Source organism: Sclerotinia sclerotiorum, genomic scaffold, assembly GCF_000146945.2.
Source record: "Sclerotinia sclerotiorum 1980 UF-70 scaffold_12 genomic scaffold, whole genome shotgun sequence".
Lineage (NCBI taxonomy): Eukaryota > Fungi > Ascomycota > Leotiomycetes > Helotiales > Sclerotiniaceae > Sclerotinia > Sclerotinia sclerotiorum.
The window spans coordinates 407,011-424,365 of NW_001820824.1; the positions used below are offsets into that span (position 1 = coordinate 407,011).

The 17,355-nt window shown below is 43.1% G+C and overlaps 7 protein-coding genes across 7 annotated transcripts; 1 reads left to right on the plus strand and 6 right to left on the minus strand.

Moving 5' to 3' along the window:
* Positions 1–113: 113 nt before the first annotated feature.
* Positions 114–560, minus strand: SS1G_08812 (hypothetical protein; the record flags this gene model as incomplete). The annotated part of the gene is made up of 2 exons (XM_001589998.1): positions 114–294; positions 466–560. 2 exons carry the CDS (start codon positions 558–560, stop codon positions 114–116), a joined length of 276 nt encoding a protein of 91 aa, XP_001590048.1.
* A 313-nt stretch (positions 561–873) lies between these two features.
* SS1G_08813 (hypothetical protein) lies at positions 874–5,555 on the plus strand (the record flags this gene model as incomplete). The annotated part of the gene is made up of 6 exons (XM_001589999.1): positions 874–3,639; positions 3,969–4,273; positions 4,331–4,411; positions 4,480–4,620; positions 5,230–5,274; positions 5,504–5,555. 6 exons carry the CDS (start codon positions 874–876, stop codon positions 5,553–5,555), a joined length of 3,390 nt encoding a protein of 1,129 aa, XP_001590049.1.
* A 1,535-nt stretch (positions 5,556–7,090) lies between these two features.
* Positions 7,091–8,665, minus strand: SS1G_08814 (hypothetical protein; the record flags this gene model as incomplete). Its single annotated transcript, XM_001590000.1, has 4 exons — positions 7,091–7,224; positions 7,274–7,781; positions 7,830–7,950; positions 8,061–8,665. 4 exons carry the CDS (start codon positions 8,663–8,665, stop codon positions 7,091–7,093), a joined length of 1,368 nt encoding a protein of 455 aa, XP_001590050.1.
* A 1,091-nt stretch (positions 8,666–9,756) lies between these two features.
* On the minus strand, positions 9,757–12,394 carry SS1G_08815 (hypothetical protein; the record flags this gene model as incomplete). Its single annotated transcript, XM_001590001.1, has 6 exons — positions 9,757–9,885; positions 9,936–10,985; positions 11,474–11,508; positions 11,555–11,753; positions 11,806–12,178; positions 12,225–12,394. 6 exons carry the CDS (start codon positions 12,392–12,394, stop codon positions 9,757–9,759), a joined length of 1,956 nt encoding a protein of 651 aa, XP_001590051.1.
* Positions 12,395–12,919: 525 nt separating this feature from the next.
* Positions 12,920–13,499, minus strand: SS1G_08816 (predicted protein; the record flags this gene model as incomplete). Its single annotated transcript, XM_001590002.1, has 3 exons — positions 12,920–13,145; positions 13,280–13,313; positions 13,481–13,499. 3 exons carry the CDS (start codon positions 13,497–13,499, stop codon positions 12,920–12,922), a joined length of 279 nt encoding a protein of 92 aa, XP_001590052.1.
* A 936-nt stretch (positions 13,500–14,435) lies between these two features.
* On the minus strand, positions 14,436–14,600 carry SS1G_08817 (predicted protein; the record flags this gene model as incomplete). The annotated part of the gene is made up of 1 exon (XM_001590003.1): positions 14,436–14,600. The coding sequence occupies one exon, from the start codon at positions 14,598–14,600 to the stop codon at positions 14,436–14,438; it is 165 nt and encodes a 54-aa protein (XP_001590053.1).
* A 943-nt stretch (positions 14,601–15,543) lies between these two features.
* On the minus strand, positions 15,544–16,341 carry SS1G_08818 (predicted protein; the record flags this gene model as incomplete). Its single annotated transcript, XM_001590004.1, has 1 exon — positions 15,544–16,341. The coding sequence occupies one exon, from the start codon at positions 16,339–16,341 to the stop codon at positions 15,544–15,546; it is 798 nt and encodes a 265-aa protein (XP_001590054.1).
* Between the last annotated feature and the right edge of the window lie 1,014 nt (positions 16,342–17,355).

A 17,355-nucleotide genomic window follows, 5' to 3' on the forward strand; every position in this document is an offset into this window, starting at 1 on the left:
AAGCGAAGCTAAAGCTCTCCCTGTAACATTAAGGTTAACTTATTATTATAACCACTTCTATTATTATTGTGGGTATCAATCCCAATTTAGCAACCAAAACAACCCTCCAAGACTCAAATACGAATTGGAAAATCCCTCTCGTTGACCCTGAGCTTAATGCACATTTCACGAACACGAGGCCGCATGATAAATTCCAAATTCCCAGTCCACGATTTACGCAAGGAATTGGCTAAACGTTGAAGAAATCGAGCGGCACTCACGTTACATCGCTCATCCCTAAACGTTACAAAGAGGCTATGCAACTGTAAGCCAAGAGAACAACGAAATTCAACTCCGCGAAATATCACAACAATTCTGGACAATTAGGAATCGCATGAGTACAATCTGATCTCCGCCTTGAGCGCGACGACCTCGAGCTGTAATCCAGCATGGCTGGACAGCCTTTAAACGATCGGGACGACTTACTTCTCGATTTGCATGATGAACAACCAATTTACCATACTGGGCAGCGCGCCCCTATGAACGACGATGACCTTTTGCGCGCCTACAATGCGGATCATGATGAATCGAATCCCCGGCCTTCAATTTCTTACGATAATTTCGTTGGCGCTCCATCACCTGCAACACCTTCTTCCACAAGCCATCTTCCAGGAGGACCCGGCTATGCCGCGACTGGATCACAACCGCCATATGCTCACAACACCTCAGCATCATATAGTCAGACTTCAGGTCTGAATAACTACCAACGCTATGCGGATGATTTAGACGATTTCCTCGGACGATGGACGCTCTTCTCAGTACTATAACCATGGCACAGCGGTTCCTGGAGACGGAGCGGAAATGAGGGGTCATGGACGGAATCGCAACAGCATAATGAGTCTGGGAGGTGGTATTATGGGGAAGGCAAAGAGTATGTTTGGAATGGCACCGGAATATTCAGAAATGGATCTACCCTTGACTGAAGCAGGGGCGAGGAATCGAGCGGATGATACACATGAACCTGAAACGCCTGCACAACCTGGAAACAAGCTGGGGAATTTCAAATTTGGATTTGGTAGAGGGAAGCCAGATCCTTCAACTCTTGGTCCCCGAATAATACATCTCAACAATCCTCCCGCCAACAGCGCAAACAAATATGTTGACAATCACATATCTACAGCGAAGTACAACGTTGCCACCTTCCTACCGAAATTTTTGTTCGAACAGTTTTCTAAATTTGCCAATCTATTCTTCTTGTTTACTGCAGCATTGCAGCAGATCCCTGATATTTCACCAACCAACCAATACACCACAATTGGACCTTTAATCTTGGTCCTCCTAGTTTCTGCTGGTAAAGAATTAGTTGAGGACTATAGGAGAAAAACATCTGACACTTCTCTAAACAATTCAAAAGCTCGTGTATTGCGTGGGTCTTCATTCACGGACACTAAATGGATCAATATTGCTGTCGGCGACATCGTTCGAGTGGAATCTGAAGAGTCATTTCCTGCTGATATCATCTTACTGGCTAGTTCGGAACCTGAGGGACTATGCTACATCGAAACTGCCAATCTAGACGGTGAGACTAACCTCAAAATTAAGCAGGCGATTCCGGAAACATGTGTTATGGTCAGTTCCAGTGAACTCAGTAGATTAGGCGGAAAGTTACGATCGGAACAACCGAATAGCAGTCTGTATACCTATGAAGGTACCCTTACCATGGCGGCTGGCGGTGGAGAGAAAGAGCTTTCTTTGCAACCAGATCAACTTCTGCTCAGAGGTGCGACTTTACGTAACACACCCTGGGTTCATGGAGTTGTTGTATTTACTGGTCATGAAACCAAGCTCATGCGGAATGCGACGGCAACACCAATTAAGAGAACCGCCGTGGAGCGACAACTCAATATACTGGTTCTCATGCTTGTAGCTATCTTGATCGCCTTGAGTGTCATAAGTTCAATGGGTGATGTTGTTGTTAGATCAATCAAGGGAGTTGAATTAAGCTACCTAGGGTATTCTCCTTCGATCACTGCGTCGAAAAAGGTCTCGCAATTCTTCTCTGATATAGCCACATATTGGGTTCTTTATTCTGCCCTGGTTCCCATTTCTCTTTTCGTCACTGTCGAGATGGTCAAATACTGGCATGCGATTCTTATCAATGATGACCTCGACATGTACCATGACAAGACGGATACTCCAGCTGTCTGTCGAACATCGAGCTTAGTTGAGGAGCTTGGTATGGTGGAATACATTTTCTCGGACAAGACAGGAACATTAACATGCAATCAAATGGAATTCAAGCAATGCTCTATTGGCGGGATACAATACGCAGAGGATGTTCCAGAAGATCGTCGAGCCACAAATATCGACGGACAGGAGGTCGGGATTCATGATTTTCATCGACTTAAAGAGAACCTCAAAACACACGAGACTGCTCTGGCGATCCATCACTTCCTTGCCCTTTTAGCTACCTGTCATACGGTTATTCCAGAACGATCTGACGAGAAGGGTGGCGCTATCAAATACCAGGCAGCATCTCCTGATGAGGGTGCTCTGGTTGAAGGCGCTGTTTTGATGGGTTACCAATTCACCGCACGTAGGCCAAGATCTGTACAGATAACGGTAGCTGGCGAGGTCTACGAATATGAGCTTCTTGCAGTTTGCGAATTCAACTCAACGAGGAAGAGGATGTCGGCAATTTTCCGATGCCCAGATGGGCAACTCAGATGCTACTGTAAAGGAGCCGATACTGTTATCTTGGAACGGCTTGGTCCAGACAATCCACATGTTGAAGCCACACTTCAACACTTGGAAGAATATGCATCGGAGGGTCTAAGAACACTTTGTCTGGCCATGCGAGAAATTCCCGAACAGGAGTTTCAAGAGTGGTGGGCAGTCTTTGATAAAGCCCAGACTACCGTCAGCGGTAATCGTGCCGATGAATTGGACAAAGCTGCTGAAATTCTCGAGCGGGATTTTACGCTTCTGGGAGCAACGGCAATTGAAGATCGTTTACAAGATGGTGTCCCTGAAACGATCCATACTCTTCAAGAGGCCGGCATCAAGGTCTGGGTTTTGACTGGTGATCGTCAAGAAACTGCTATCAATATCGGGATGAGCTGTAAATTAATCAGTGAGGATATGACCCTTCTCATCGTCAACGAGGAAACAGCCATGGATACTAGAAACAACATACAAAAGAAACTCGATGCCATAAGAACTCAGGGCGATGGTACTATTGCTATGGAAACTCTTGCATTGGTCATTGATGGGAAGTCTTTGACTTATGCTCTTGAAAAGGATTTGGAGAAAGATTTTCTTGACCTTGCTGTTATGTGTAAAGCTGTTATATGCTGTCGTGTGTCTCCACTTCAAAAGGCTTTGGTCGTCAAGCTCGTTAAGCGCAATAAAAAAGCTATCCTCTTGGCTATTGGTGATGGAGCGAACGATGTCTCAATGATTCAAGCAGCCCATATTGGTGTGGGTATCAGTGGTATGGAAGGTCTACAAGCCGCTAGAAGTGCCGATGTTGCGATTGGACAATTCAGATATCTGCGTAAACTTCTCCTGGTTCATGGCGCATGGAGTTACCAACGTGTCAGCAAAGTCATTCTCTATTCTTTCTACAAAAATATCACGCTTTACATGACACAATTCTGGGTAAGTTTATCAGTTATCTGGTTTGATCCATCATTAACGATCTCTAGTATTCGTTCCAAAATGTTTTCTCTGGAGAGGTCATTTACGAATCTTGGACGCTATCGTTTTACAATGTTTTCTTTACAGTTCTTCCTCCACTCGCGATGGGTATATTTGATCAGTTCATATCTGCCCGACTCCTAGATAGATATCCGCAACTTTATCAACTAGGCCAAAAGAACACATTCTTCAGGCAACATTCATTCTGGGCTTGGGTTGGTAATGGTTTCTACCACTCTTTGATTCTTTATATCGCATCGGAACTTATTTGGTGGCGTGATCTACCACAGGGCGATGGCAAAACAGCTGGCCATTGGGTATGGGGAACAGCACTATATACCGCCGTCTTGGCGACCGTTCTCGGAAAGGCAGCTTTAGTGGTAAATGTCTGGACAAAGTATCACGTTATAGCCATACCTGGTAGTATGATCATCTGGATCATTTTCATCGCTGTGTATGCTACCGTGGCGCCTAAGCTCGGATTTTCCATGGAATATGAAGGCGTTGTTCCTCGATTATTTGGAAGTCCGGTCTTTTGGATTCAAGGATTGGTATTGCCTATACTTTGCTTATTAAGAGACTTTTCATGGAAATAGTAAGTCTATCTTAAGTATCTTTCTTTTTATTAGGAAATACTAATCAACAACTCAAGTGCTAAACGCATGTATTATCCACAATCCTATCACCATATCCAAGAGATTCAGAAATACAACATTCAAGATTATAGACCAAGGTACATTCCCATCTATCTTTCCTTTTTACGTGCTTTGTTTGGCATTTTTCTAACTACCACAATCACAGAATGGAGCAGTTCCAGAAAGCCATCCGCAAAGTCCGACAAGTTCAACGTATGCGCAAACAGCGTGGTTATGCCTTCTCTCAAGCGGACGAGTCACAGACCAGAGTGCTGCAAGCATATGATACGACGATGGAGAGAGGAAGGTACGGAGAGATGGCAAGTTCAAAAAGGAATCGTTGAAGCTTTTCTGTCGTTTCAACAATTGAATTGAAATTAAAGCGGACGAGCACGAAAGGGAGGTAGACATTGGTTTGGCTTGACGAGTGTGATAGGTATTCAGGCTTGGGGATAGGCTGGAATAAAAAAATGACTCGGAAACTATGTTCTATGTATGATGATAATTGGAGGCAAAATCTTTTTTTGGGCTAGGGCTGGTGGACTATTTCTTCATGAATGAATGCGATGCTACTTTTCTTTTTCTTTTCGTTTTTACTTCTGGTCTTACTTGACTCGTAGGAGGAGCATATGTATATTATTATTTTTTTCTCTCGAATATTTGTGATGTATGCTCTTTTTTGGCATTATACCTTCCTAGTATTAAGTGGTTCTTATTCTATATGCATTGATGTGAAGTGTAATGAGGGAATGTAGTAGGTATTTATCCTTGATATTTGTTCTTGACGCGATTTTTAATTCACGAATACACGGAAAATATGTATTTCCCAAGGGGGAAAATCGTTGGGAGTTTCGGTGGGATATCTCTTTGTTGTAAGGTTAGAGATATCTATTAGTGTTGATTGATGTGAGTTTAGAAAAAAAGAGGAAATATGGAGTTTAGTTTTTGTTTGGACGGGTGGGTGAGCCGAGTGAGTGATTGGGAGGGAGTTGGGATGGGAATTGAATTTTTGTTTGTGGGTTGTTGGATTGTTTATATATATATGTGTGTATTGATAAAGTTTTCGGAAGAAATATTTACTAGGAAATTATGAGCTCAGGTATACATTGACCTCTATACAACTGTACTACATACAAATGAAGGAGACTGCTATTTGAGATGGAAGGCTAATTGCTTCCAGAGGTTTACAGTTTGAAGGAAGGTTATAAATCTTCAAGTGGAGTGAGTATTTTATGGATTTAGATCGAGGAATAAGTACGGCGTGAAGAGTAAAGTATCGAAGGGGACATTGGAATTTGGAAGAATACTGAGTATCTGGATGAGGAACATCATCTGGAGATTAAAAAGGATGGAAAGAAGAGGAGATGAAGGAAACGCTGGGAAGTAACTGTAGGGGAGGGGGAAAGGGTTGATAGAAAGTAGGAAGAATTTTTGGATGAAGTGTGTACGGGGAAAAAAGTAATAGGAGAGGGGAGGCAAGAAGAAAGCTGGGTCTGGTGATGTGAATGAAATGTTCCCGGGTTCAGAGAATTATTTAATCTTATAAATAACTTGATTCTAATGGAAGCTTTATGCAAGACTTATTCACGTTATGTTATACTACCTTACATTACATTACATCGCATTCCTGCAACTCAAGTCTACTGCACGATCAACTTCCTGATGATATCATGAACGAACTAACTACTTGGTATACGTAGCTGTAATGTAAGGTCTTAGATGACGTTATAACCATGCCTAAGTAACTGAATACAGGCACCTAATTTGTGTTTTGATTTACGATCAACTAGGAGGATAGACATGCAGTTACTATACATACCCAGAAAAATTCATGATGATTATGAAGTATGAAGCTAGAGTTCCGGGGAAATGCTGTAAGGTTACTCGAGTATTTTATTGTTGTCATCTAATTGTTAAGTAATTAATAGGTTTTCTTCTCGTAATAGAATGCTATACGCGATTTTCATTACATATATATATACACATACGTACATGTATTACATATATACATCTAAACGAAAAACACTATCCATCCACCCATCTATTCCCTTTTATTTTTATGATCTTTTAAAATAAAGCCACCACACAACAAAAAGCATGAGTAATTAAATATCAAAAACAGAAAATGTAAAAGGTGACGTTCTAGACCAAGGATCTAGAAATAAATATCTATGATGACTGCAGCGGCATATACATATCAATATGCATAAACTCTAGTATATCTCGTACATCATAAACTTAAGCCTGCAGGTTCAACCATGTGGACATGGATGTCATCAAACATATATGTGGCTACAGAAGATCACCGTACCCCTCTTCTCGATACGAGGAGTGGCGTGCATACGGTAGTCAGTCAGTAAGCACTAGGGGAAATAGACTGCCAAGGGAAGCTTACGCTGAGCCGCATATGGGGAGAAGGATGGGCTAGCAAATAGGATTGCGAGGATACTGTAAGGATGTTTGTTGTAGATGAAGGCCGTCGAGTGTTCAATTTGCATTGAAGATTTCTAAGCATGTGTTGGTACGCACGACAAATCATTTTCACACAAAAGTCACGTCTTTGAATTGAAACTGGCATGATGCTTGAGACAATGTGATGAAATTATCAGAAAGCTAACTCTATGATTCCATATGCCTTTAATGATATGAGAATCGAAAATCCCTTTTTGCGACAAGAGATAAAGGCGTTTAGAATTGACAGTAACGAAGTTGAATATTGAGAGCTAGACGTTGTAAAACGAGAGGAAAGTTTGGAACCCAGGATACCACAAGCCCGATCAAGCAACCACATCACCTTGCACAATGTACTGCTTCTCCTTCTTGAAAGCCGAGACAGTCTCATTGGTCAGATTGAGGGTATCTGCTATAATCTGCTTGGGCGTCAAGCCGACCCATTGACCAACTGAGATATCTATGACGCATTAGCATTCTTCTAAACCCCGACAATAAACAAAACTTACCCGAAAAGTGATCAGCCTTTAGAACTTCAATGAAAACTAAATCATTCTTCCCAACATTTTCAACATAATGCGTCATCCCCTTGGGGATATACCCACAATCTCCTGCATGATAATCGAACGTCCTCGCCATCCCCTGTGCCGCGTATATACTGATTCTCGCACTTCCAGCTAGGAAGAAGTTCCATTCGTCACTAGTAGTATGCCAATGAATTTCGCGCATAGCGCCAGGGTGCACAGTTACAACTGCGGCGGAAAATTGGGCAGCGAGGGGAAAGGATTTCGGGTCGAGAATTTTGATGCTCCCACCAACCGTGTCATGGGTAGGGGGGGCTTTGGAAAGGTGGTAAGAGTAGGAGAATTCTTGAGGAACGAGACCAGCTGAGCCGGTAACATTTTGTTCGGCTATATCGGTAGGGGCCTTTGTACCGGGAAAGATGAAGAGTTCTCCTGAAGGGATGTCGGACCAGGCGGATTCGGGAAGTTGGAAGTTCTTGGAGAGGATTTCAACCTAAATGTTATTAGCGCTTGTCTTTGTGATGCTAGGATTTTATCATACTGGGTTATGCGCAAAGACCTCTGTAGCCAAGAAGGTATTGTCTTCAGAGAAACTTCCGTCATCAAAGACCAGGAGAAATTCAGTTCCGCCTTTTAATCCTTGTAAGGAGTGTGGTACACCTCTAAATAATGTTTGTTAGCAACTCGATACATAGGAACTAGTATATAAAAGATCGTTTATCTCAAGCGAGAAGAAGCTCAGGTAGCCAGTATATGATGAGGGCCAACTTACGGTGGGAAGAACCAAACATCGCCCGCACTCAAATCATCAACAAATGTTTCGCCGTCTTCATTAACAGCCTGAAGCCTAACACTCCCGTTAAATATATAAGCCCATTCTGCTGCTTTATGCCAATGCAATTCGCGGTAAGCGCCCTCCTCCAAGCGCATATCCACACCTGCCATCTCAGTAGCAACCGGTATATTATCCACATTTTGTTGTCTCGACCAGCCTGCAGAACCGAGTCCTAACTTTGCATGACTGAGTCCCATGGGCCATTGCGCGTTACTCACACTTCCATGATCGGTGCCTGGAGGTGCAAATTTATCGGGATTGAGGATATCATATATTTCGGTTCGTGGACCCGGGTCAGTACCACCTTTGCTGCCGCGAATCGGTTGAGGATCCTCAACACCATTGAAGTCAAGAAAGGCGCCTATGGTTGCTGAATCAGTTTGGCCTGGTGCAAGTCCATAATCGGTACTGTCGGTATCTTGGTTGATGACGACGTTTGAGGGTTGGTAACCAAGGAGGGGATCTCCAGTTGGTGCTGCCAGGACGTTCTCTTTGAGGAAGAAAGTGATCAGCAAGATCACATAGCCTTTGATGAAAGCCATCCTTGAAGATCTTGGCTATTGAAACTGATGGGTGATTGAGGAAAGAAAACCGTATACACTTGAATTCAAATCGTACAAAGCGTTCCGGGCACACCTCTTTATCTCTTCACTTCGACCACACCACTTTCTTCTCCACATTCTCAACTTCTTCCCTCCTCGTCACTTCACATATCCGACTGACGACACGGAGCAACACGTCCGTTATAGGTCAACTTACATATTTACCAATGATTGCAATGTCTGGCAATGTTCTAAGCACAAAGATAACATCGCAAAGTTAAGGTTGGCTTCCTAATCGGTCATAAATCGGTGATGTGTTGCCGAGATCCGATATGCTTGAGAGTAATGGATTCAATTTCTTCATATCAAAACTGCCATGCGTCTCGTGCGGGGCAGACATGATGAGTTGAATAGATTTGCCAGTTTCCTAATACTCTAGTAGATCGGAGTAGGCCCGGATACTCCATTTAGAAGGCGCAGAAATGCCTAATGACAGAGCTATGACATGTGAAAGTTTGTTATGCTCTGCGTATAATCAAACATTGCATTGCATCAACGTTACACAAAATGCCACTTGACAGAGGCGAGGATGTATTCTGGTGTAATGGCCCTGAGCTTGCTATCACCAGAATAGACCTTCCCTTCTCAATCCTTCACTCGCTATCGCGACACACCACCTGACAGATTCAGATAGTGTTCGACAATCATCCGGCCATCTACCTGCCGCTTCAGTACTTTTCAGTTCGTGTGACAACGCAATGGACTCGTCATCTATCATCACATATTGAGACTTATTTTTTGGAGAGGAAATTTCATTAGTATAGTGGTGGCGGCGGTGTTGGTGGTGGTGTGGAAACCGGTAGAATTGGAATTACCAGATTTTCAATTGATAGTTGTCGTACCCCAGATCATGCAAGAAGCGTGTGCTACACGCGAACCTACTATCACCAACCAATAACAAAACGCCTCGCTTATGTTGCATTGGTAGCCCTAAGCTTTCTTGGAAACCGGTTTCCTGGCCGCACCCTATAATTAAGCTTTGGACAAGCCATGCATTGGTAATCAGCCAATCTTGGCCATTTAATTAGTGATCATTGATTGCGCTCCCTGTTGGTTTCAAATCCAGCTGCCTGAAACGGAAAGTACGGGTCAGTAGCATAAAGTGATGATCCTGCATCAATATATGTGTTGCTCCCTTGGAAATTGCTATCCCAAAGGCTCTGTACATCCTAATTAGTATCTATCAAATTCTGAATTTCTTTTCACTTACCCAATCGAGACCTGTTGGATCGCTCAAAATGTCTCCTATCATACCAATATTCGATGTAGAGGACTCGCTTGGACTTGCTTCATAATTACTTGGTGATAAGGGATACATGTTCGAAAGTAGATGATTTGGAACGCAACCTTTTGCAGGAGTGTTAGCAGAGAGAACCTCTCGACGTTGAGGTGGTGATATACCAGTGTTAGCCTCGTTTGCTACCTCCTTTGAAGCCTCGGCCTGGATCTTATCTGCCGTGGGCCAATGACCAACCTTGTTCAGCATGGCTTTTAGTACCTTCGAAAACTTCATAGTATCTTCCGAGGAAAGTTCGGGATTATTCCAAATTTGGTAAGATTTGAGCAAGGCTTGCAAAACATCTTCCTTGGTCCAGTCAATTGGAAACTCTAGGGACCTAATATGCATAGATTTCCCCTCTATTGCCATCAAGTGCCCTAGATAGAGGCAAAGAAGTGTTGCAGCTAAGAGGAAATCGTAAGTCATCAAAGAAGATGTAATCCATTTCATGCCGTGCAACGGACGACCTTGCGCTGCCTCAATGGTCATATAATTTTGATATTGTAGAATTAGCATTGAAGAATCAACGCACGCTTTGACAGAATAAGAGTGTTTCTGCAATGATTCGGCTTCCGAGAGAAATTTGCGATGAAGAAAACATCGAGATTTGAGATAGGTCATTTCAATTGAGAACCTCCTAACCCTCTGCAATATAGACCCGCTATTGAGGACGTGAATGGATCTGGCTCGAAAACATTCTGGAATTTCCTCGACAGCATCAAGAAGCAATTTTTCAAGTCTCATTACTTCATCATAGGAAATAGGACTAACAAGGTTTGACGCATCAAATATCTTTCCAAATACTAGAACAAGACGATACTTAAAAGTTGCATGGCCAATGGCGGATCGTTCGTATTCCGTCGTGATAGGTGGCAATACTACCATATTTTCATCGAAGTCTTCATCTAGGATGTGGCTAGGGGGCTTTGTATCATACATCCCTTGATTTATCATTCGAGGAAGCCCGACTTGACACGAAGACTGGATATCAATAATTAATATCGCCCCCCAGAGTCGACGTTGCATTTCACCACGGAAAACTGATACATTGGGATAATGGGACGCATCTCGATGCATGCCCAATCGCATTGCTGCACGGACAACCATTCCAAGCACCATCCAAGATCCAATGTGTGCGTCTTTGCTTTGGAAATGCTCACTGAGATAGTAGAGGAGAAGAGTGTCGACAGTATACAGTCCAGGTTCAGTGTAATTGCTGGCCACGAGGCACTGCACCGTTTTCTGGCGGTATAGTCTGATCCGCTGTTCCGTCTCGCGTACAGCCATGTCTGACAGTGCAGGTAGTGGGGCATCTCCTATCGCTAACTCAAAGTTTGCAGACAGGCAAATTATTCCAAATAGTAATCCAATCCAGGAGATTGATTTCGAATCGGGATTGTCCCAAAACTCGGCATACTACAGAAGAGTTAACTGGACAGAACCAAGTTTGATGTTAGCAGTTTTCTCACCTCCTTCTTGAAAGTCGGAGCATGAGTGATAACTACTACGTATTAGTAATCATTTCTATCTCCACGTAGTGCTAACCTTACACGAAGCATCGATCGCAGTGAAGTAGCGATCAACCAAATTATCAGCCAGGGGCTTCGATGGAAGACAAGCGAGAATAGATTCCCGCGAAGCTTTAGTATTATCTCCAAGAAGCAGCTCGGGTCCTTCATATTTATTATTCCTGCTCGCCGTGCCTTGCGGCCACTCCTCGGATCCCAATGAGTCCTTCAAGCCAGCTATCTAAGGTAATGTCAGATCCATACTGAAGACTCATCCCAAGAAAGAGGCATACATTCTCGAGGATCGCCATCCAATGGGCACCGCCAACATAGTTCTGCATCTCATCGTCAACAGATATACGTCCAATAGAATCTGCACTTTCAGAAATAGTAGTATCATCTGGCCATGGAAGTTCTGGGGGCCCGATTGCAGAGGGCTGAAATCCTGATAAGACAGCCGATGTTGCTTTTGTATTTTCCGTTCGATTCATCAAAGCAACAACCAGGTCCTCTAAATTTTTGATTCGTTCTTGAACATCCTTTGCTTTCTCTCTGGTCTTTTGGATTTGAGATGTCTTCTCACGTGAATTGTGGATGTATGTGCATGATGATGATAGGTCTCTTCTGGAGCAATTGTTGCATGGCGAGGAACGGTCACATTTTAATCTAGGTGTGTTAGTGTACATTTAATCGAATGATCTGGCTCGCATACTTCCGTGCTCTGCAAAAAGTGCAGGATAATTGTGGCTTGAATCTTTGTCTGCTTGCCTTCGGCGGAACTTTTTTCTCTCCTGAGTTGCTGTCTCTGTTATCTTTGGTTGCAGTGGACTCGGACGCCGTGCCGGACACGTCCGACGCAGTTTGATCTACAAAATCAGCCATATTGTTTAATGAATATTAGCATGTCATACAAGTCTTTCAGGGAACTCATAGAATGCAAAATGGAACACTGATGAGGGACGAGGGAACGGACGAACGGACGAACGGGGAAGGAGAACTCTATTCATCACGTGACTAGGAACACCGCGGGCTGAAGATTTTCCGGCAATTTCTCGACCTATCAAAGTGGCATCTCAGAATGAATTATTGACATCCTCCGCCGACCGTCCGTTTTACGATTTTCTGCATGATCATCAATGTAAGATCTTACAATTTTAGCTATTTCATGGAATATTAGGAACATCAGGAAGCCTGAGTACAGCCAGTCTTGATCAAATCATGCTTCATTAATTCATCAGTACCAGAATACGCCAATGCGGCTGAATATCAATACATGTGAGAAAATGGGAGGGGATCCATTTCTTCTCTACTACTTCGCCTTTCAACCTGGCAATCAATTAGAATCCTATGATGTCCACCGACGTGTTGGTATTCCTGATACCAGTAGCCATGGAATCTACTCTCCTCTTAACTGTCTCCACTGTAGCCAATGACAAGGGGAAGAACATTACTCCCTCGTTCCACACTTGTACTGGTTCCTTTGTTATCTTGAAAAAGTTGAATATCTCTCCACATATTTATAGCATACTCCAGAAACTGGGTTCCTGGATCTACCAGTGGTAGCGTCGCGTTTGAATTGCGAGCAGATTGAGGAGGTGCATAGGCACCAATCGAATCGCGGATGTTGTTAAAGCTTCTCGTTTGGGATTAGGCGATTTGCCTCTTTGAGCAGTACATACATGTATGTGCTCGAATATCACCTCGTGTGGCAGGAGAAGAGAAAAAGAATTGATAGGTTATCAAGCTCAACTATTGATAAATGCATACTTGATATTATCTTTTTGGGACTTCCCGGATTCTGCTAGATCAGATTTGTCCCAAGTCAGTGGTCAGGTGGCCTTGCGTACGCGTCAACGCATGCTACATATTGTTAAACAAGCGTTTGTGTCAAGTGGAATGTGTTATTGGTCGAAAAGCTAAGGCAAGAAGTTGACTCGTTCTCAAGGACAACGAATCTTCTCTGGTTACACGCCAACAAGCCGTACATCGTCAGACTTCACCTCTTCGGCCTTGTTTGAGGGGTATGGTTTGGTGATGTGCTGAGGTGTCGAAATTTATGAACTATGGCGATAGCCACAAGTAAGGTTGAGGCTCTTCTTCGGAGGGGCCAAAGTTCAACTTCCAAATATGAAACGTTGCTTTCTTATAATTGAAGGATGTTAGTTTGATTCGCTCGGTAGTCCTAATATTGCACATTGTGTCCGACGAACTTATTAATTATCCTTACCTGATCTGGAATGCTGAGCGTATACAAGGTATTCTGAGTCGCTCTAGATGAGGAGTCTTGTGCCGTTCAGTGCCTCGGCTGAGATCTACAAATCAAAGCTTCCTATTACTTTTTTCTGTTCCCTCAATGCTTAAGGATCTCACTTTATGTTGGACCCCGAAAACATTAGCCTGTTTAATTGTACTCAAGTGTGCAAAATGTCTACTGCTATGTGGAATTAAAACAATCATATTTTGCCTGCGGTTAATAACCTTTTAATTCTTTTAATCTAGCATAAAGTCGTGTCTAGATTTCTGCTCGCAATTAATGACGAAATCACGTCTTCTTAGGTTATAAAAGTTCAATTCAAAGTTCAATCTAAAACTGAAAGGACCCGAATGGTTTCCATTGCCCTAATTTCACTGGTCTAACCATTATTTATGTCCTGCATGAGCCTCGACTACCAACGACTAATGGTATCTACACTCTCCCTGTCAGTGTGCTACCATCCTCGCCGGTTCCAAATATCTATTAACCTTCACTGTTCTAACCATTATTTATGTCCTACATGAGCCTCGGCTACTCATGACCCAGGATATCTGCACTCTTTCTTCCAGTGTGCTATCCTCCTTACCCATCCCCTCCATCTATTCAGGCTATTCTCAAACCTAACATTCCATCCCCCCCCCTACTTCCACATCCACTTCCACATCCTAACTATAATCGCCACCCAACCCATCCAACATCCAACATCCAACATCCAACATCCAACATCCAACATCCAACATCCAACATCCAACATCCAACATCCAACATCCAACATCCAACACACTCCCACAAGCCGAACCATCCCCAAAGCCCAAAGCCCACCCTACCATCCATCCTCCCTCTCCCCCTCACAAAAGAACCCAAATCTTCGCTCCCCGCGCCTCCCACTTTGAAACCCCCTCATCACCACAACCTTCTCATCACCACAACCTTCTCATCACCACCCCCTTACATCCAAAAACCCAATGCCCCAATATCCCAACAACTCATTCTAACTCCCCCCAAGTTCATCCCAAATTCCAAACCTCCTACCTTCATCTACATCCACACCTTCATCTACATCTCCATTTTCCACCCCAATTCACACAAGAGTCTTATTACATTATTTATCATTATCATAAAAGATCTAAAAGCTTAGCCGACATCAAATTTTCCCAAATCCCCCACATCCCCCATCAAAAATCATAAATCATAATTTCCCTTGACTATTTTTGTATTTTTGCATGAATCATATATTATATATTATATATCTATCTATAAGTATATAGCTAGAAGCTAGATGGATATAAGATATTATATTATATGGTGAATTTGTTGTTTATAGATGGATAGATAGATATGAAATGTGAATGTGAATGTGAATGTGAATGTGAATGTACTGTGCGCATGCGGAGATAATATTTATAATTATTTTTAACTTTTGAGTTTGAGTATGGGGATATAGGAATATGAGGGATATGTATTGTGGTTTTTGGGGAAGCGGGGGAAGTTTTGGGTGTGATTCAGGGGGTAGAGGGATGCTTGATACTTGATACGTGAATTGAGGGAGAGAAAGGAGGAGGTAGGTTAGAAGTTGCTGTTATTTTTCTGTTATAAATATTCATATTCATATTCACATCCACATCTCTGGTCTTCAATTTCGTTAATACCTTGCTTGCATTTGGACTATCTGTTGTCTACATATCTCCCTCTCAAGTTAAACTTCACGCATGATTATAATCATCTAGATTATCTAGAACGTATGTTTGTACAAATTCCATCCTTCGCTCAACCGCGCTCAATGTCTGTGCCCACAACATCCATTCCCACAAGATCCACCTCCGCTTGGACCACCCATATAAGATGGCAAACCAAATCCATGTGGAATCTGACCTGCTTGGGATAAAGAACCATTACCCATATTCATTGTAAGTCTATTTGGCAGGCCTCCTGGTCCATATAGAGTGCTTAACTGATGCGATGCACCAGATGAATGATGGGATAGTCCAGCAGGGATACGATGGCCTCTGGAGCTCGCTGCAAGTTCCATTCTCTCAGGATACCCTACTACCGTAAATAAGGAATGTGTCTCATCAATTGAGAGGGCCTGCGGCATGGGTCTTAATCCTGCCATTGCTTTTGCAATGCCTGGGTGAATTTCACCAGTTGCTGGTAAGTCTGGCTTTGGGATGACAGGAGCAATATTTGGATCTAATCCGTGTTTTTGAGCGTACTTCCAGACCTTAGCTTCTGCAAATCTGTATTGACCAATAACGTCCGTGTCATAAGTTGGGCCCCACCATCCAGCATCGAGAGTTCCGACATAAAATCCGCCTTTACCTTCAGCGAGGAGATCATCCGTGCATAAATGATTTCCACCATTGCAGACGTATCCATACTTTACTCGCTCCCAGCTGAATCCGGCTGGACATGGCCCGGCATACTGAATGAAGTCACGTACCCACTCGTCCTGTTTTTTCTTCTCTTCGTGATTCATTTCTCGATATTTGACTTGTCTGGAAGCCATGTGAATATCATGCTGAGACTTAAACCTGCTCTTTGCGTCAGCAGGGGCATTTGTTGCTGCTGCGCGCATCATGGTTGGCTGTCTCGAGCTAGAGGATGGACGTTGGTCTCTGTTTAGCAGGGTATGATTATGAGAGGCTGAAGTTTTTCCATGGGACGAGGAAGCTTGTCCATCTCTTTGGAGTGCTGTGTGTTGTTCAAAGAGTCTCGAAAGTGATGCCCTAGTTGAAGAGTTATTGTCTCTTTCGAGTGTTGTGTACGGTTTAGGAGCAGCCAAGGGATAAGCTCTACCGGACGACTTATTGTCTCTCACGAGGTTTGTGTGTGGCATGGGAGCAATCGAAGAAGATTGCCGACTAGATGACAAAGGGGCATTGGGCCGAGAAGAAGACCTATCGGAAGTATGGTTATGTTGAGGAGCTTGAGTGCGAGCGACTACAGGATTGTAGACTGTTGCTTTATTGTAGATGCCTTTAGAAGACATGACAACGAATAGCTAATCGTGTTTATCAGTTCTCTGTGTTGGAATCTATGGGCGTGTATTTTGATGTAGGTTATCTGTTGGATGGGAGGGACGAGGCAGTTGAGGAGTAGAAGGCATAATATATAGACCAAAAAGAGAAAACCACAGGCATGACAATCACAGACAGGACAATCGATTCAAAATCTGAATCTTTGTGAAGAAGGTGGTATTGAAGGTGAATTATCTTTGAATGGTATCAACATGGTGTAAACATGGTGTAAACGTGGTGTAAACATGGTGTATATTGGATTCATAATTGCATCCCACTTGAGATACAGATTGTGATTCATTGATTTCAAGTTCCTACCAGTAAATACTATGTGCATTCCGAGGTAATATCATTGTTATTAACAATGAATATCTTCTTGTGGAAGGTTTTGGTCTTGCACTTGTCTTGGCTAGGGTTGCCATTCTGCCCAATCGGCTCGAGGTTGACCCAGGTCCGACACACCAATGAAAAGAGGAACATCACATGTTCAAAAGACCTGCAAAAGAGTTTTGTTGCATATCCGAATTTTGCAAAGACTGATTAAGCTGGCGTTCGAGAAGACAAAAAAGTTA